The sequence below is a fragment of the Pseudophryne corroboree genome, chromosome 8 (genome assembly GCF_028390025.1).
Source record: "Pseudophryne corroboree isolate aPseCor3 chromosome 8, aPseCor3.hap2, whole genome shotgun sequence".
In the NCBI taxonomy this organism is placed as follows: Eukaryota; Metazoa; Chordata; class Amphibia; order Anura; family Myobatrachidae; genus Pseudophryne; species Pseudophryne corroboree.
In genome coordinates, this window is record NC_086451.1 from 404,996,006 (window position 1) to 405,017,266 (window position 21,261).

Here is a 21,261-nt window from a genome sequence, read left to right on the forward strand (position 1 = left end):
CCACAGCTCTCCCACATATTGCTCAATGAATAAAAACATATAAACCGGCTGACTTGTTTATATATACATTTACACATACAGTATAACTTACATATAAATAGCATACACGTACAATGAATACACATACAATACAAATATACATAGTATATATATATATATATATATATATATATATATATATATATACAGTAGAAAAGGCAGCTGGGAGGGAGGGAGGGGGTTACAGAAGAGGCTGCTACATCCATGGGGATAAGGATATAAGGAACATGTAGGCTTTGGGGGAAAAAGGGAGGGGGAGGGGCCAGGCTTATTACAGTGATTACTCTGTGCAGTGCTATACACATACAGTACATAGTATGTGACACACTGACACTACACTTACCATTTGTTCTGTGTAGTGTTGAACTGTTCAGCCTGCAATTTCATCACCATGAAGCCCCCTGTCTGGGAATGGTGTGGGGGTGTCTGTGCTCCGATTGGCTGACTGACAGTGAGTGATGTGTCACTCTGCCAATCGGAGCACAGCAGACACTGCTGGGGAGTTCCTGCCCTGAGCAGGAATCTTCTCAGCGTTACAGCAGGCAATCCACCATGTACACTGCACAGCAGATGAAGTAGTGAAGTGACTGCTCACTGCTGTATAAAGCTTCTCCCTGCCCGGTCACCAGCTGACCCTGCATTAGCCACGCCCCCCGATGATAGTGAGAGGGGTTACACAGCAGGGGAGTACACGGGGATTTACCACCCATCTGCACAGTCCGAGTCTGAGGTAAGCAGTAACTTCAGACGGCCGAGGGAGCGGGGATTCGGACGGGTCTGGGGGCGGACTTTCAGGTTGATTCATTTCGGGAGTCGGGGGAGACTTGGCAGAGTTACAGTTAGGCGTTCGGGTTAGGGTCCTGTGGGCCTATTTTCAATGGGGGGCCTGGAGCTGCAGCTCCATCCGCCCCATTGTTAATCCGGCCCTGCTTATTAGTATATTTTACATAATAGAATAATTGTTTAATATTTAATGTTTAATAATAAAAATACAATTTCAGAATACCGGTAGCTACAAATTATTTTCACCTAAAATCAAAATATGTGGTCACACTCCAAAATTGCATATGATCTATAAAGGAGTTAGATCCTGATATAATCTCTAAATATCCAGATTTGTTAGATCAAGGTGCAATATGTCAGTACGCCATGGGTGGTCTTCAGTATGCCGGCTCTTGGGATCCCGGCGCACAGTATACCGGCGCCGTAATCCCGACAGCCGGCATACCGACACTTATTCTCTCTCGTGGGGGTCCACGACCCTCCTGGAGGGAGAATAAAATAGCGTGGCGCACGTAGCGCGCCACTGTGCCCGCAGCGTGGCGAGCACAGCGACCCCGCAAGGGGCTCATTTGCGCTCACCACACTGTCGGTATGCCGGCGGTCGGCCTCCCGGTGCTGGTATGCTGGTCGCCGGGAGCTCGACCGCCGGCATACCATACTACACCCGTACGCCATTGCTATCGGTTGCATAGAGGGTGCAATACCTCCAGTTTGCTCAGAAACACAGGAATTCTATAGTAAATGATTGGAACTGAGTTATGTGTTCTGACACATTGGGGTCAATTTATTAAAATGGGAGTTCTATTTAAGATGGGATGTTGCCCATAGCAACCAATCAGATTCCAGGTATTATCTTCTACAAGGTGCTAGATAAGTAGAGATGAGCGCCTGAAATTTTTCGGGTTTTGTGTTTTGGTTTTGGGTTCGGTTCCGCGGCCGTGTTTTGGGTTCGAACGCGTTTTGGCAAAACCTCACCGAATTATTTTTGTCGGATTCGGGTGTGTTTTGGATTCGGGTGTTTTTTTCCAAAAACACTAAAAAACAGCTTAAATCATAGAATTTGGGGGTCATTTTGATCCCAAAGTATTATTAACCTCAAAAACCATAATTTACACTCATTTTCAGTCTATTCTGAATACCTCACACCTCACAATATTATTTTTAGTCCTAAAATTTGCACCGAGGTCGCTGTGTGAGTAAGATAAGCGACCCTAGTGGCCGACACAAACACCGGGCCCATCTAGGAGTAGCACTGCAGTGTCACGCAGGATGTCCCTTCCAAAAAACCCTCCCCAAACAGCACATGACGCAAAGAAAAAAAGAGGCGCAATGAGGTAGCTGTGTGAGTAAGATTAGCGACCCTAGTGGCCGACACAAACACCGGGCCCATCTAGGAGTGGCACTGCAGTGTCACGCAGGATGGCCCTTCCAAAAAACCCTCCCCAAACAGCACATGACGCAAAGAAAAAAAGAGGCGCAATGAGGTAGCTGACTGTGTGAGTAAGATTAGCGACCCTAGTGGCCGACACAAACACCGGGCCCATCTAGGAGTGGCACTGCAGTGTCACGCAGGATGGCCCTTCCAAAAAACCCTCCCCAAACAGCACATGACGCAAAGAAAAAAAGAGGCGCAATGAGGTAGCTGACTGTGTGAGTAAGATTAGTGACCCTAGTGGCTGACACAAACACCGGGCCCATCTAGGAGTGGCACTGCAGTGTCACGCAGGATGTCCCTTCCAAAAAACCCTCCCCAAACAGCACATGACGCAAAGAAAAAAAGAGGCGCAATGAGGTAGCTGTGTGAGTAAGATTAGCGACCCTAGTGGCCGACACAAACACCGGGCCCATCTAGGAGTGGCACTGCAGTGTCACGCAGGATGTCCCTTCCAAAAAACCCTCCCCAAACAGCACATGACGCAAAGAAAAAAAGAGGCGCAATGAGGTAGCTGTGTGAGTAAGATTAGCGACCCTAGTGGCCGACACAAACACCGGGCCCATCTAGGAGTGGCACTGCAGTGTCACGCAGGATGTCCCTTCCAAAAAACCCTCCCCAAACAGCACATGACGCAAAGAAAAAAAGAGGCGCAATGAGGTAGCTGACTGTGTGAGTAAGATTAGCGACCCTAGTGGCCGACACAAACACCGGGCCCATTTAGGAGTGGCACTGCAGTGTCACGCAGGATGTCCCTTCCAAAAAACCCTCCCCAATCAGCACATGATGCAAAGAAAAAGAAAAGAAAAAAGAGGTGCAAGATGGAATTATCCTTGGGCCCTCCCACCCACCCTTATGTTGTATAAACAAAACAGGACATGCACACTTTAACCAACCCATCATTTCAGTGACAGGGTCTGCCACACGACTGTGACTGATATGACGGGTTGGTTTGGACCCCCCCCAAAAAAGAAGCAATTAATCTCTCCTTGCACAAACTGGCTCTACAGAGGCAAGATGTCCACCTCATCTTCACCCTCCGATATATCACCGTGTACATCCCCCTCCTCACAGATTATCAATTCGTCCCCACTGGAATCCACCATCTCAGCTCCCTGTGTACTTTGTGGAGGCAATTGCTGCTGGTCAATGTCTCCGCGGAGGAATTGATTATAATTCATTTTAATGAACATCATCTTCTCCACATTTTCTGGATGTAACCTCGTACGCCGATTGCTGACAAGGTGAGCGGCGGCACTAAACACTCTTTCGGAGTACACACTTGTGGGAGGGCAACTTAGGTAGAATAAAGCCAGTTTGTGCAAGGGCCTCCAAATTGCCTCTTTTTCCTGCCAGTATAAGTACGGACTGTGTGACGTGCCTACTTGGATGCGGTCACTCATATAATCCTCCACCATTCTATCAATGTTGAGAGAATCATATGCAGTGACAGTAGACGACATGTCCGTAATCGTTGTCAGGTCCTTCAGTCCGGACCAGATGTCAGCATCAGCAGTCGCTCCAGACAGCCCTGCATCACCGCCAGCGGGTGGGCTCGGAATTCTGAGCCTTTTCCTCGCACCCCCAGTTGCGGGAGAATGTGAAGGAGGAGATGTTGACAGGTCGCGTTCCGCTTGACTTGACAATTTTGTCACCAGCAGGTCTTTCAACCCCAGCAGACCTGTGTCTGCCGGAAAGAGAGATCCAAGGTAGGCTTTAAATCTAGGATCGAGCACGGTGGCCAAAATGTAGTGCTCTGATTTCAACAGATTGACCACCCGTGAATCCTTGTTAAGCGAATTAAGGGCTGCATCCACAAGTCCCACATGCCTAGCGGAATCGCTCCCTTTTAGCTCCTTCTTCAATGCCTCCAGCTTCTTCTGCAAAAGCCTGATGAGGGGAATGACCTGACTCAGGCTGGCAGTGTCTGAACTGACTTCACGTGTGGCAAGTTCAAAGGGCATCAGAACCTTGCACAACGTTGAAATCATTCTCCACTGCACTTGAGACAGGTGCATTCCATCTCCTATATCGTGCTCAATTGTATAGGCTTGAATGGCCTTTTGCTGCTCCTCCAACCTCTGAAGCATATAGAGGGTTGAATTCCACCTCGTTACCACTTCTTGCTTCAGATGATGGCAGGGCAGGTTCAGTAGTTTTTGGTGGTGCTCCAGTCTTCTGTACGTGGTGCCTGTACGCCGAAAGTGTCCCGCAATTTTTCTGGCCACCGACAGCATCTCTTGCACGCCCCTGTCGTTTTTTAAAAAATTCTGCACCACCAAATTCAAGGTATGTGCAAAACATGGGACGTGCTGGAATTTGCCCATATTTAATGCACACACAATATTGCTGGCGTTGTCCGATGCCACAAATCCACAGGAGAGTCCAATTGGGGTAAGCTATTCCGCGATGATCTTCCTCAGTTGCCGTAAGAGGTTTTCAGCTGTGTGCGTATTCTGGAAAGCGGTGATACAAAGCGTAGCCTGCCTAGGAAAGAGTTGGCGTTTGCGAGATGCTGCTACTGGTGCCGCCGCTGCTGTTCTTGCGGCGGGAGTCCATACATCTACCCAGTGGGCTGTCACAGTCATATAGTCCTGACCCTGCCCTGCTCCACTTGTCCACATGTCCGTGGTTAAGTGGACATTGGGTACAACTGCATTTTTTAGGAGACTGGTGAGTCTTTTTCTGACGTCCGTGTACATTCTCGGTATCGCCTGCCTAGAGAAGTGGAACCTAGATGGTATTTGGTAACGGGGGCACACTGCCTCAATAAATTGTCTAGTTCCCTGTGAACTAACGGCGGATACCGGACGCACGTCTAACACCAACATAGTTGTCAAGGACTCAGTTATCTGCTTTGCAGTAGGATGACTGCTGTGATATTTCATCTTCCTCGCAAAGGACTGTTGAACAGTCAATTGCTTACTGGAAGTAGTACAAGTGGGCTTACGACTTCCCCTCTGGGATGACCATCGACTCCCAGCGGCAACAACAGCAGCGCCAGCAGCAGTAGGCGTTACACGCAAGGATGCATCGGAGGAATCCCAGGCAGGAGAGGACTCGTCAGACTTGCCAGTGACATGGCCTGCAGGACTATTGGCATTCCTGGGGAAGGAGGAAATTGACACTGAGGGAGTTGGTGGGGTGGTTTGCGTGAGCTTGGTTACAAGAGGAAGGGATTTACTGGTCAGTGGACTGCTTCCGCTGTCACCCAAAGTTTTTTAACTTGTCACTGACTTATTATGAATGCGCTGCAGGTGACGTATAAGGGAGGATGTTCCGAGGTGGTTAACGTCCTTACCCCTACTTATTACAGCTTGACAAAGGGAACACACGGCTTGACACCTGTTGTCCGCATTTCTGGTGAAATACCTCCACACCGAAGAGCTGATTTTTTTGGTATTTTCACCTGGCATGTCAACGGCCATATTCCTCCCACGGACAACAGGTGTCTCCCCGGGTGCCTGACTTAAACAAACCACCTCACCATCAGAATCCTCCTGGTCAATTTCCTCCCCAGCGCCAGCAACACCCATATCCTCCTCATCCTGGTGTACTTCAACACTGACATCTTCAATCTGACTATCAGGAACTGGACTGCGGGTGCTCCTTCCAGCACTTGCAGGGGGCGTGCAAATGGTGGAAGGCGCATGCTCTTCACGTCCAGTGTTGGGAAGGTCAGGCATCGCAACCGACACAATTGGACTCTCCTTGTGGATTTGGGATTTCAAAGAACGCACAGTTCTTTGCGGTGCTTTTGCCAGCTTGAGTCTTTTCAGTTTTCTAGCGAGAGGCTGAGTGCTTCCATCCTCATGTGAAGCTGAACCACTAGCCATGAACATAGGCCAGGGCCTCAGCCGTTCCTTGCCACTCCGTGTGGTAAATGGCATATTGGCAAGTTTACGCTTCTCCTCCGACAATTTTATTTTAGGTTTTGGAGTCCTTTTTTTACTGATATTTGGTGTTTTGGTTTTGACATGCTCTGTACTATGCCATTGGGCATCGGCCTTGGCAGACGACGTTGCTGGCATTTCATCGTCTCGGCCATGACTAGTGGCAGCAGCTTCAGCACGAGGTGGAAGTGGATCTTGATCTTTCCCTAATTTTGGAACCTCAACATTTTTGTTCTCCATATTTTAATAGGCACAACTAAAAGGCACCTCAGGTAAACAATGCAGATGGATGGATTGGATACTAGTATACAATTATGGACGGGCTGCCGAGTGCCGACACAGAGGTAGCCACAGCCGTGAACTACCGCACTGTACTGTGTCTGCTGCTAATATATAGACTGGTTGATAAAGAGATAGTATACTCGTAACTAGTATGTATGTATAAAGAAAGAAAAAAAAACCACGGTTAGGTCACTGGTATATACAATTATGGACGGGCTGCCGAGTGCCGACACAGAGGTAGCCACAGCCGTGAACTACCGCACTGTACTGTGTCTGCTGCTAATATATAGACTGGTTGATAAAGAGATAGTATACTCGTAACTAGTATGTATGTATAAAGAAAGAAAAAAAAACCACGGTTAGGTGGTATATACAATTATGGACGGGCTGCCGAGTGCCGACACAGAGGTAGCCACAGCCGTGAACTACCGCACTGTACTGTGTCTGCTGCTAATATATAGACTGGTTGATAAAGAGATAGTATACTCGTAACTAGTATGTATGTATAAAGAAAGAAAAAAAAACCACGGTTAGGTCACTGGTATATACAATTATGGACGGGCTGCCGAGTGCCGACACAGAGGTAGCCACAGCCGTGAACTACCGCACTGTACACTGGTTGATAAAGAGATAGTAGTATACTCGTAACAACTAGTATGACGACGGTATAAAGAATGAAAAAAAAAACACGGTTAGGTGGTATATAATACAATTATGGTTGGACGGACTGCCTGCCGAGTGCCGACACAGAGGTAGCCACAGCCGTGAACTACCGCACTGTACTGTGTCTGCTGCTAATATATAGACTGGTTGATAAAGAGATAGTATACTCGTAACTAGTATGTATGTATAAAGAAAGAAAAAAAAACCACAGTTAGGTCACTGGTATATACAATTATGGACGGGCTGCCGAGTGCCGACACAGAGGTAGCCACAGCCGTGAACTACCGCACTGTACTGTGTCTGCTGCTAATATATAGACTGGTTGATAAAGAGATAGTATACTCGTAACTAGTATGTATGTATAAAGAAAGAAAAAAAAACCACGGTTAGGTCACTGGTATATACAATTATGGACGGGCTGCGGAGTGCCGACACAGAGGTAGCCACAGCCGTGAACTACCGCACTGTACTGTGTCTGCTGCTAATATATAGACTGGTTGATAAAGAGATAGTATACTCGTAACTAGTATGTATGTATAAAGAAAGAAAAAAAAACCACGGTTAGGTGGTATATACAATTATGGACGGGCTGCCGAGTGCCGACACAGAGGTAGCCACAGCCGTGAACTACCGCACTGTACTGTGTTTGCTGCTAATATATAGACTGGTTGATAAAGAGATAGTATACTCGTAACTAGTATGTATGTATAAAGAAAGAAAAAAAAACCACGGTTAGGTCACTGGTATATACAATTATGGACGGGCTGCCGAGTGCCGACACAGAGGTAGCCACAGCCATGAACTACCGCACTGTACACTGGTTGATAAAGAGATAGTAGTATACTCGTAACAACTAGTATGACGACGGTATAAAGAATGAAAAAAAAACCACGGTTAGGTGGTATATAATACAATTATGGTTGGACGGACTGCCTGCCGAGTGCCGACACAGAGGTAGCCACAGCCGTGAACTACCGCACTGTACACTGGTTGATAAAGAGATAGTAGTATACTCGTAACAACTAGTATGACGACGGTATAAAGAATGAAAAAAAAACCACGGTTAGGTGGTATATAATACAATTATGGTTGGACGGACTGCCTGCCGAGTGCCGACACAGAGGTAGCCACAGCCGTGAACTACCGCACTGTACACTGGTTGATAAAGAGATAGTAGTATACTCGTAACAACTAGTATGACGACGGTATAAAGAACGAAAAAAAAACCACGGTTAGGTGGTATATATTATAATACAATTATGGATGGACGGACTGCCTGCCGAGTTCCGACACAGAGGTAGCCACAGCCGTGAACTACCGCACTGTACACTGGTTGATAAAGAGATAGTAGTATACTCGTAACAACTAGTATGACGACGGTATAAAGAACGAAAAAAAAACCACGGTTAGGTGGTATATATTATAATACAATTATGGATGGACGGACTGCCTGCCGAGTGCCGACACAGAGGTAGCCACAGCCGTGAACTACCGCACTGTACTGTGTCTGCTGCTAATATAGACTGGTTGATAAAGAGATAGTATACAATACTACTAATATACTGGTGGTCAGGCACTGGTCACCACTAGTCACACTGGCAGTGGCACTCCTGCAGCAAAAGTGTGCACTGTTTAATTTTAATATAATATTATTTATCATGTACTCCTGGCTCCTGCTATAACAACCTGCAGTGCTCCCCAGTCTCCCCCACAATTATAAGCTTTATATACAATACATTGATGTGCAGCACACTGGGCTGAGCAGTGCACACAGACTGAGTCACTGTGTGACTGTGTATCGTTTTTTTCAGGCAGAGAACGGATATATTAAATAAAACAAACAACTGCACTGTCTCTGGTGGTCACTGGTCACTGTGGTCGTCAGTCACTAAACTCTGTCTGCACTCTGCACTCTCTTCTAATCTACAGTATCACAGCAATCTCTCTCTCTCTCTCTCTTCTAAATCTAATCTAAATGGAGAGGACGCCAGCCACGTCCTCTCCCTATCAATCTCAATGCACGTGTGAAAATGGCGGCGACGCGCGGCTCCTTATATAGAATCCGAGTCTCGCGAGAATCCGACAGCGTCATGATGACGTTCGGGCGCGCTCGGGTTAACCGAGCAAGTCGGGAAGATCCGAGTCGCTCGGACCCGTGAAAAAAAAAGTGAAGTTCGTGCGGGTTCGGATTCATAGAAACCGAACCCGCTCATCTCTAGATAAATGAGAAGTAGAATCTGATTGATTGCTATGAGCAACATCCCATCTTAAATAGAACCTCCAACTTGGTAAATTTACCCCATTGGGTTTTCATTTACACCATGCGGATGGTAGTGTAGGATATGGAGATAGCGCCATGAAAGCATGGATCCTTCTAGCACAACTCTTCAGGGAGTCAGAGACAACATTATAGAGATGCAATTGATGTTATTTGGGATACCATTCCCCACAAAACATACCAATATCAGAAGCCATACCCAGAAAAATTCAAGCTGTATTAAGAGCAAAAGGTGGACCAACAAAGGCCCTAATTCCGAGTTGATCGCTCGCTAGCTGTACAAATGCATAGTCACCGCCCACGGGGGAGTGTATTTTCGCTTTGCAAGTGTGTGTGCGCTAGTGCAGCCAAGCTCTGCAAAAACAGTTTGTGTAGTTTCTGAGTAGATCTAGACTTACTCAGCCCTTGCGATCACTTCAGTCTTTTTGGTGTCGGAATTGACATCAGACACCCGCCCTCCAATCACCCGCACATGCCTGCGTTTTCCCTACCGCTCCCAGAAAACGATCAGTGACACGAATAAACTCCCTCTTTCTGTCAATCTTCTTGCGATCGGCTGTGCGTATGGATTCTTTGTTAAATCCATAGCTCAGCAACGATCCACATTGTACCCGTAGGATGCACGTGCGCATTGCAAGCATACGCATGCGTAGTAGAGACCTGATCGCAGCGCAGTGAAAATCGGCAGCATGCGATCAACTCAGAATGACCCCCAAAGTACTAACCTGATGGTGATAATAAATTGGTCACTCAGTGTACAATTTAGTACATGACAGATCTATGGCAGTAATTCCAAGTTGATCGCAGCAGGAAATTTTTTAGCAGTTGGGCAAAACCACGTGCACTGCAGGGGAGGCAGATATAACATTTGCAGAGAGAGTTAGATTTGGGTGGGTTATTTTGTTTCTGTGCAGGGTAAATACTGGCTGCTTTATTTTTACACTGCAAATTAGATTGCAGATTGAACACACCCCACCCAAATCTAACTCTCTCTGCACATGTTATATCTGACCCCCCTGCAGTGCACATGGTTTTGCCCAGTTGCTAACAGAATTCCTGCTGCGATCAACTTGGAATTACCCCCCATATGACTTCTTATGATTTTCTACACTATGGCCCTCATTCCGAGTTGATCGGTCGCAAGGCGAATTTAGCAGAGTTACACACGCTAAGCCGCCGCCTACTGGGAATGAATCTTAGCTTCTTAAAATTGCGACCGATGTATTCGCAATATTGCGATTACTAACTACTTAGCAGTTTCAGAGTAGCTCCAGACTTACTCTGCCTGTGCGATCAGTTCAGTGCTTGTCGTTCCTGGTTGACGTCACAAACACACCCAGCGTTCGCCCAGGCACTCCCACCGTTTCCCCGGCCACTCCTGCGTTTTTTCCGGAAACGGTAGCGTTTTCAGCCACACGCCCCTGAAACGCCGTGTTTCCGCCCAGTAACACCCATTTCCTGTCAATCACATTACGATCGCCGGAGCGAAGAAAAAGCCGTGAGTAAAAATACTTTCTTCATAGTAAAGTTACTTGGCACAGTCGCAGTGCGAACATTGCGCATGCGTACTAAGCGGATTTTCACTGCGATGCGATGAAAAATACCGAGCGAACAACTCGGAATGAGGGCCAATAGCACAAGTTTATCTTGCTGATATAAATAAATTATATAAAATCTCTTTCACATTTGTTACTTTGTTTTCTTCTAACTAATCACTGTTTGAAAATGAACAGTTTTGTTTAATCTGTTATTGATCTATCTGTGTTTTGTTTATACCTCATGCTACACCTAGCAATTATGGGGATTCTGACATTTTATGGGATTATACATAATACACTGCAGTAATAAACCTAAATAAATGAACAAATATTAATTAAAAGTTTTTAGGCTCTGCTTTTGTGCCCCAACCCAAGATGTTGACAAGGATTATAAGGCTTTCAACAATAAGTGCCAGTGTAGGTATTTTTTACACAGTAGCAAGTTTATTGTAGTGTATTATCCACATTGACCAATTTATTGGTTATTTCCCCATTTTTTGTCCATAACCAGTACACATTTCTACAGAATATCTGACTAATTTAGGAAACATGAAGAAATGTTACCTTGTATCTCAGGGTATTTAAGCAGAATCAGGAATCCATATCTCAATGTTAAACTTGTAGTTTCTGTCCCAGCAAAAAACAGGTCAGTTACTGCCGACTGCAAATTCTCATCATGAAATTCTGTGTTTGGGTTATTTTTTTCCTAGAAGATATTTAAATTATTTTGTTAGTTTAGTTAAACAAAACATAAAGGGTTTCCATTCTTTTCAGAAGCAGTGTGTTATTATACTTTATCCATTTCTAATACAAACAATTTCCCCAAATTCACCTCTTCCATCCTTATGAGGAAACAGTCTATGTAGTCCCGTGGGCAGTCCATATCCAGTGTGTTTTTGTGAGTCCTCACCATGTCTTTTACAAAGTCCTTCATTTTTTGGAAAGTTGGGAAAAGTTTCTGGTGAGGGCCAGGGACATATGTCATCAAGGTTGGGAAGATATTAAGAAGCTGAAATAAAAAGTAAAATTAGAAAATAAAATCTAACATTTATATTTTTCTAGGGTCCCAACTTAATACAGCCCATAGCTAAAAGTTTCCAAAAGCTCACTAGTTTTTTAATTATTCATGAATGTTGTACCCAACATCTTAGTTAACTAGTGCTCCCAGACACTTATCTATGACAGAATTGGACCCATTGAGCTTACTTTGTGGCAATATTAGATACTTTTATTATAAGGGTACCTTTAATACATTTATGGCTTGATGCTGCATTAAAAAAATGAAATAAAAATGTAATAGTGTAAATTTATGACCATAAGCTTTTTCAGATGGATCTCTTGATAGGTATTCAAACAGAAGGTCGACAGTAACATTGTCAACATTCATACTGTTGGCACCACAATGTTAACATTAGAATGATTTAAACTGTCATAGGCGCCAGGTCAACATACTCAAACTGTTTACATGTTCACAATGTGACCATGTAAAATGTTGACATTCTGAATATGCAGCATGAAGGGTCAGGCATGTAGTAAGGAGTGGGGGAGGGAGAGGAGTTTATGCATTAGGTGAAGTTTAGGGTTAGGGATTAGGAATAGGGGACAGTTTATAATCAGACCACCACCCCTCAATTGCTTGTGCCGTAACTGGTGCTCACATGATCACCACCAAAAAAAGATGCAAGAGACACTGTAGCCACTGGGACAATGTAAGACACATCTAGACTACAAGGGAATGTTTGGCAGCAGTTCATCACGTCAACATATTATCCATGAAAAATGCTGACATGGTGCTGTAATGGTCAACTATTTGTACCCAAACCCGCTAGGAACACCCATCTCTATATCAGTAGCATATGCATCAGGTTTCTGTCTGTCAATCATGTGTAACAGAGTGCCGAATCCCAGCACTCACTAACCAGGGCCGGTTCTACATCTTGTGGCGCCCAGTACAAAAGTTTCCACTGTTGCCCCCCCCCCCCCCCACATGCAGGAAAACTGTTAGTGCGTGCCGGAGGCGCGTGACAAAAAATAGGGGCATGGCTTCATAGGGGAGGGGCATGGCCACAGTTATGCCCCCAGTAGCTGTGCCCCCAGATTTTCCCCAAGTAGTTGTGCCCCCCAGTTGATTTGCCCCCAGTAGATTTGCCCCCTGTAGATGTGCCCCCTGTAGCTATGCATCCAGTAGATTTGCCTCTGTAGTTGTGCCCCGATAGCTATGCCCCCAGTAGATTTATCCCAGTAGTTGTGCCCTGTCGCTGTGCACCCTGTTGCTTTGCCCCCAGTAATTTTGCCCCTGTCGCTGTGCCCCCAGTAGTTGTGCCCCCTGTAACTATGCCCCCAGTAGATTTGCCCCAGTAGATGTGCCCCCTGTTGCTTTGCCCCCAGTAGTTGTGCCCTCTGTTGCTGTGCCCCCTGTTGCTTTGCCCCCAGTAGTTGTGCCCCTTAGTAGCCTCTTACAAACACACACAAAAATAAAAAAACAATACTTAACACTGCCCCGCTCCTGCTTGCCGACCGCTGCTGCTGCTGCTGCTGCTCCGTCTGGCCTCCCGCGACTCCTCTCTATAGGAGAGACGTCATGACATCTCTCTCATAGCAGCGCCGCACAGACACTAGAGGTGAATAATGACCTCTAGTGTCTGTCACTGGAGCCGGCTGCAGCGGACTCCCACACAGCCCACGGCGTCTGCTTCAGCCGGGGAACGGGGTGTGGATAGGTGGCAGTGCCTGTGGGGTGACTGTGGCCGTGCCCTCCAGGCTGCAGCGCTCTGGGCGCAGGCACTGCTTGCGCAGGCACTGGCAGCACAGGTTTCCGGCGGCTCCTGCACTTCTTCCCTTCCAGCTGTACATGCAGCTGTCGCTCTGTACTAGATTTAAAGGATCAGGTGCATCGAAACTGGCTTCCAAGTTTGAACTCAACCTTCTGTACAGTGTATAAGGAAGTTTCTGGCAATACTCCTGTACCAGAGTATAGGCCTCCAAACCCTACTCCAGCATCAGCCTTTGTGCTATTGAGTTCTTCATGATTATTACATTCCTGATTCCTTTTTCCTGGTGCTGTTCCGGATTCCAGTCTGTTGTGCTCCTTTACTGTTCCTGCTCTGCTTCTGGTATCTGTCTCTCCATGTTACTGCCAACCAGCTTACTGCAGTTTGTCCATCCAGTGTCTGCATGCCATTCAGTGTACTCCAGTGTTTGCTCCTGCATACCAGACTGTGACTGAGGGCCATGATCTACATGTCGGGTGCAGCTAAGTACAAACCTCCTTGTGGGGGTCCCTAGTGAATACTGTTAGACTCTATTCAGGGTCTCTGCCAATCCCACGGTATGGGTTTGCATCCACTATCCATCCATCACTTTGTTACATCATTTTTTTCCCCTATACAGTAGATTGTAGGCTTCTGAGCAGGGCCCTCTCAACAGTATTGTGCTAAAATACTTAGCGCATGCGCACTGCGTGCCATGCGCATGCACATTTTCGCATTAATTGCTCCGTTACGAAAATTGGCAACGAGCGAACAACTCGGAATGACCCCATATATGTATATATATATATAGATATATATAAGCCCACAAAGTAATGTAATGTAATCCATGCAGAAAGCACTGCCAGCTTCATGTGGTGAATCTGCAATCATCCAACCAGAAATGCCCTCTAATTCTGATAACTGTCATATCTTCTAGACCTCAGATAACCACTCCTTATTTGGCTACTAACAGGCGGTTCTCCCTCTGTCACAATTACACAAACATGCCCTTATTGTACTTGGTCTGGTTTCAGCCCCTCCCTCCCCTCTACGGTTACTCTACTCAAACCATAGAGGGGCACAAGTGGCAGATCTGCATATAGACGTAGGAAGGTATACACATTTGTTATGGGCATGCACAGTATAAATTCAGACAGGCTGCATACACCAAACTCTGTATCATCCCCTTAATGTGTACATGTTTTAATTACTCTACTATATTATTCATTACTAAAGGATGTTTTGTGAGACAAAAGTAAAGTGATTACAATTATTATCTGGTTTCTACCAAAATCTGTACACATTAGAAGTGATTCATTAAATTTGTGGAAATTTTTTTTAATTCTACGGGAATAATATTTGGGGATTAGTTGGTAATGTGACTTAAAAAATGGATGCCAACATTTTTTTTATAAATTCACAGGGGTATATTTACAAAGATTCGTGTTCTGGCCATTTTGAAGGGTGTTTGAACTCGAATGGTATCGGGTGCATTTTACTGCAACTTTTTGAATCCTGATACGATCATTCACTAAGCTGCCGAGTTTTGCACAATCGTTTTTTCCGATGTTGATGTGATTCGTAATATCAGGCAGTGTTTTACAGGAGTGATGAGTAAAACACTGCCTGACAAAACACAAGGAATCCCTGCCGGATCTGTGAGATCCGTGCAGGGCTTCATTGTGTACCTTAAAAAGTTGATTAAAGTCTTAAAAATTCTGAAAAAAATAGCGTGGGGTCCCCCCTCCTAAGCACAACCAGCCTCGGCTCTTTGAGCCGGTCCTGATAGAAAAAATATGGGGGGGAAAATGACAGGTTCCCCCATATTTAATCAACCAGCACTGGGCTCTGTGCCTGGTCCTGGTTCCAATAATATGGGGAACAAAAAGCGTAGGGGTCCCCCGTATCTTTGAAACCAGCACCGGGCTCCACTAGCCAGGTACATAATGCCACAGCCGGGGGGACACTTTTATACTGGTCCCTGCGGCACTGGCATTACATACCCAACTAGTCACCCCTGGCCGGGGTACCCTGGAGGAGTGGGAACCCCTTAAATCAAGGGGTCCCCCCCTCCAGCCACTCAAGGGACAGGGGTGAAGCCCGAGGCTGTCCCCTCCATCCAAGGGCGGCGGATGGGGGGCTGATAGCCTTGTGAAAAAATGAGAATATTGTATTTAGTAGCAGTACTACATGTCCCAGCAAGCATCCCCCGCAAGCTGGTACTTGGAGAACCACAAGTACCAGCATGCGGTGGAAAACCAGGCCCCCTGGTACCTGTAGTACTACTACTAAAAAAATACCCCCAAAAAAACAGGACACACACACCGTGAAAGTATAAGTTTATTACATACATACATACTTACCTACAGTATGTTCCCACGAGGCTCGGTCCTCTTCTCCATGTAGAATCCTTGGGGTACCTGTGAAAAAAATTATACTCATATAATCCAGTGTAGAATCAGACCTGTATAATCCACGTACTTGGCAAAATAATAAAACGGAAACCCGACCACGCACTGAAAGGGGCCCCATGTTTACACATGGGACCCCTTTCCCTGACTCCTGTCAAAGAGGGTCCCTTCAGCCAATCAGGGAAAGCCACGTCGTGGCACTCTCCTGATTGGCTTTGTGCTCCTGTAGTGTCTGTCAGGCAGCACACGGCACAGATACAATGTAGCTCCCATGCGCTCCGTTTTAGCCAATGGTGGGAACTTTGCGGTCAGCGGTTGACCGAAAGTAACCTCACCGCTGACAGCAAAGTTCCCACCATTGGCTACAAGTGTTGGTCCCCTAGATAAATAGATACAGTAAATACTGTAGTGCACACATGATAATGTACTAGATTAGTAACAGTACAGTCTGAAACCTGATCCCTAGAGGAGGGGGTGGGCCCCCAGGCAGTAGGGCCCACTGGTGGTTTCCCCTGTACCCCTGTAGGCAAGTCCAACCCTGAGCTCATTAAGAAACTTCTGGCTTAGGGGTGCCGTGAAAAAGCCACTGCACAAAACCCTTTAATCTCCATTTTAAAATACAACATCACACACATTACAGTACACCATTTTTTGTTGCTGCTCTTTTTATACTAGAATGTGCAAAATGTATTTATGTATTTTTATTCTTTTTAGTTCATGATGGCACACCATTTGTTAGGTTGGGACCCAGTCATAGATTTGGCACTTTTAGAAATAAGTATTTTCCTGCGTATACACTTGTTTTGATACATTATAACTTTGATGTGAAATTCTGTTGCATTGATCCAAACTACAGAAATGTAAATCTTGAATGTTCATTATCTAACACACAGTATGCTTCCATCAACTTCTCAATTGTTTCTTAATATTTACAGTACCTGACCCGAGGCAGTGTTTATTAGCTGGACAAAATCCATAATGTAAGACAGGAGGGTTATGAATTTCTTGTCCTCATAGTCAAATCTTTCACCAAATACAACGGAGCAAATAACATTGGATACAGCCTGTCTCAGTAGATATTCTGGGTCAAATGGGGTGCCTGTTTTATTGTAAAAGAAGACCAGTGTTTAATTTCACTCTAGAAAGTAATAGCAACATTATAAATAGCATAAAGAAATAAATGCTCATAACATTTCTTCCACATAGAAAGTGTTCCTTTCTGAATAGCAGTAATAGAAAATTTACACACAGTGCTGAATGTATATAGTCTATGCCAGAGGTTCTCAAACTCGGTCCTCAGGACCCCACATGGTTCATATTTTGCAGGTCACCTGTAGATTTTTAAAATGTGACAGTTGGTGATACACAGTGCTCCCGCTGGGTGACATGGAAAACATGAACTGAGTGGGGTCCTGAGGACTGAATTTGAGAACCACTGGCATAGACTATATACATTCAGCACTGTGTGTAATTTTTCTATTACTGCTTTTCAGACAAGGAACACGTAAAACTAAAAAGAAAAAATGTATGAGTGTATTACCGTTAAACTTGTATTAAGAAAAACACCTCTGTGTAAAACAACAAAGGTTTAAAAAGGTTTAAAATTGTGAAGACAATTCTTTCCAGAGATATACTGTACAATATATCCAAGAATCTGGCTACTGTATATAAATTGAATGCTCAATACAAAATATGAAGCCTTTCAGCATGTGTTTCTTCTTTCAGATATTTTACTGAACTAAATTCTCATTTTTCAGAGGCTTTTGATAAAGAAATAATATTGTCGAAATGCGTCAAGTCACGTGATGAGTGATGCTGCTGATGGGACTAGATTATGCTTTGTTAGTGATGTGCCTTCTGTTTCCTTTCTATGGTAGGTGATCAAAGCATGGGAATGTTTTATTTGTGATATGCAGTTCATTTGCATTTACTGGTGTGAGCTCATTCCAGGATCCTCATGATTAACGCTGAGGGACGGCACCCAAAAAACTCTAAAAAGTTTAATTCATATAGTTGGACTTTTTCAGGGGTACAACTCATAAAAACTATATGAGCTGATATATACAAATTCAGAAAGTTAGTTGTTCACTGGTTGTTCAAGGACGCTAATTAGCTTAATGTATATACTATTATGCTAATTTGATGGACTTTTGGATATTAAATTCTCTATTGGTATATATATCTATTTAGTGTTTCTGAACAACCAGTGGAAAAAGTAACCTTTCGAATTGGTGTATACCTACCAACATTTTTGGTATATACAAGAGATGTGCGCTGACCCGTGTTTTGGTTTTAGTGTTGGATCTGTATCTTCTTTGTGTTTTGGATCTGTATTTTTTTTTACCAAAACCGCCCTTATGTGTTTTGGTTTTGGATCTGTATTTTTTTATTATCATAAAAAAACAGCTAAAATCACATAAATCGTGCCTGTTTTTGTTCCTACTGTATTATTAACCTCAATAACATTAATATACAGTAATTTACAGTCACTTTTGACCACCTCGCATCTCACAATATTGTTTTCTTCCATTTTAGGCCAAAGGCCTACAGTGAGCTGACTGGTTACTAACCGACAGAGCAGTGGCACAAGCATGCGGCAGTTTATAGCACATCTATGAAACATTGCTGCACAACAGTGACAGACATGAAAAGTGGTGCAAGATGGAATTGTCATTGGGTCATATAACAAACCAAGCACATCAATGACAGTGAATTACACTTTTGTGGCTGAAGTGCTTGCTTTGTTTGGCCCCCACAAAACAATTTTTTGGAAGGACTTTCTCTGATCACTAATAAGAAGGTTGATGATGAGAGTGTTAATTACATTATAATCTTGTAAAATAAAGTTCATGAACTCACCGCAAATGATGTAACATGGAGTAGGTGTCTAGATGTCTAATGTCCCTACCTCTATTAACTTTGTCTTCACAAATGGAGCAGATGACTACACAAGCATTGTCATGATTTGGGTAAAAATAATCCCACACCCAACAGGTGACTTATTTGGTTTTATGCCCAGGCATCACAATGGTTTTCTTTTTATCACGGGCAAGAACTGCAGCCACTGGTGGCTGACTTACACAAACATCATAATAATCCAGATCTTCAGTGTCAGATAGTAGTAGTACACACATATCCTTCTCCTCATGTTCCACTTCCACGGAAGCACCCTTCATTTCTATTATGTCCTCATCATCATCTTTAATTATACTGCTCCCCACATGTGCAGATGGTGCAGAAATAGTGGAAGGAGGACAGTGTGAGAAATTTCAGACTCACACATAGCAATCGTGGACACCCCTAAATGTTCCTCAGGAATGTGAGACAGTTCTGAATGCACAGTTTGTTCTACTGCCTTAGTGGTTTTCATTCTTTTGACACCTGTTCTAGACTCTGAGTGAAAAATTCTTGCATCATCATGAGCTGAAGAAGATGCCTCACTGACAGTTGCAGAATCACCACTTGAGTCCTTCGTTTTCTTGTGTGGTGAATGGCATATTACCAATTTCATGTTTCTCTGCAGCTAACTTTCGTTTTTATGTTCTTTTCTTTACCAGTGTAAAATTAAATTGCTTCTTTGAATTTACATGCTATGACTTAACCCTCTATGCAGTTGGGAATCGGCCTTAGTAGATGATGTTTACGAACTTGTATCATCATGACTGGTGGAAGCACCTGCGCTGCTAGTATGTGTATCTCAATTATGGCAGATTAGTCAGTGCTGACCTATATTTTATTCTATATGCTTGTAAATGAACTGTACTGATATTCCCTTTGTCAGATATTTATATTGTTGTCATCGCACTGACTAATCTGCCATATTTGAGATCCACCTTTAAGCATAGAGGGATAGTTCCGCAACAGGTTGTAATATCAGACAGAACCTCTGATGGGTAATAGTCTGTTACCGACCATATATATAATCGTAGTCCAGGAGAGGCGCACCGTGGGTGACGTGCACTCCTGGCAACATTGCGGCTTCATTTGGACTGTCAATCCCTTGTTTACCCCTGTCATAACATACTAATAGCCGTTGGTGCGCATCACGGAAGACACGTACCTCTGGCAATGCGATAGCCCTGCTTGGGACACTCGTTATCAAGCATATACTATTACAATGCATTTTTGCCTACTATCTCGCTCCGGAAGTGACCTAACATCGGAAATGCACGTTAATGATGACGCGCACTCCTGGGAACCCTACAGTCCTCATCCGGCATGTCCATCAACGCATCCCTACCAAATGAGACATCTGGTAGTGCACATCATGGATGATGCACACCTCCGATCCAACATGAGCACTATACACACATCATGGTAACTTTCCATGCTTAGTTTGTAATTTTGAAAATGATTCAATACCGAAAGTGATGCAAAATATGTGTATCTTGCACTGTGGGGCATATGTAAAAAGATACATTTACTAAACATTGTCTTTATACCTAAATAATGTACACATAACATATTATTAACACACTAGGTCATTCATTGTACCCTGCATCTGCTCTTCACGCCAGTTGCAAGGGCCTATGCCCCCCTGACCATGGCACGCCCTTTGGCCGTAAAATATTTAACCACTAACAACATAATGCTTGAAGGTAATACTCCTTATAATACAAATACTGCCCGCCCAAAGGATGCACAGGGGTTAAGGGGGCATAGCCCCTTGTGATGGTGTGACGAGTGGGGCACGATAGATCACCTTATATATATATATATATATATTTTTTTTTTTTTTTTTTTTTTTGGTGACATGTATTAATTGCTTTATATACAGTATCTGCTTAATTCAGGTAGTGTAAAAGTGTAAGTGAAGATTGGGCTTATATGGCCCTCCAGGAAGCACTGCTCCTCAGCACTTTCCTGCACTCCTGATATTTGTGCTAATTGAGACATTGAAATTTGTACCACTCTGTACTTTATACATTTCCTGCCACCCATAGTAATGAGGCAATCCAGAAGGTGTGGCACAATATGATCTGTTAAGAATGCTTTGTGCCTTGCCAGGAATTGTGTCATACTGAAACGAGAGTAGATGTCAATCCAGGACAATGACAGGCTGGTCCACAGCCAGCTAAGGGACTATTCCTCTATTTACAGTACCGAGGAAGATGTTGACTTAACCCCTCTCATTCTCCCTATTTGTGTCTGTACTTACAGAGAGCTTTAGGCATGTACTGTAAGTCCCCCTC

General features: G+C 44.4%; 1 protein-coding gene and 1 long non-coding RNA gene across 2 annotated transcripts in view; one reads left to right on the top strand and one right to left on the bottom strand.

Moving 5' to 3' along the window:
- LOC134949326 (cytochrome P450 2C23-like) overlaps positions 1–21,261 on the bottom strand; it is a 52,951-nt gene that overhangs the window by 11,696 nt on the left and 19,994 nt on the right. Inside the window, exons 4-6 of the mRNA XM_063937824.1 lie at positions 17,008–17,168; positions 11,741–11,917; positions 11,473–11,614 (exon numbers count right to left, since the gene is read on the bottom strand). Coding sequence (XP_063793894.1) covers positions 11,473–11,614; positions 11,741–11,917; positions 17,008–17,168 — 480 coding nt within the window. The remainder of the gene's footprint in view (positions 1–11,472; positions 11,615–11,740; positions 11,918–17,007; positions 17,169–21,261) is intronic.
- LOC134949328 (uncharacterized) lies at positions 533–19,620 on the top strand. The gene is made up of 3 exons (XR_010183141.1): positions 533–769; positions 17,827–17,942; positions 18,605–19,620. It is a non-coding gene; the product is annotated as an uncharacterized LOC134949328 (long non-coding RNA).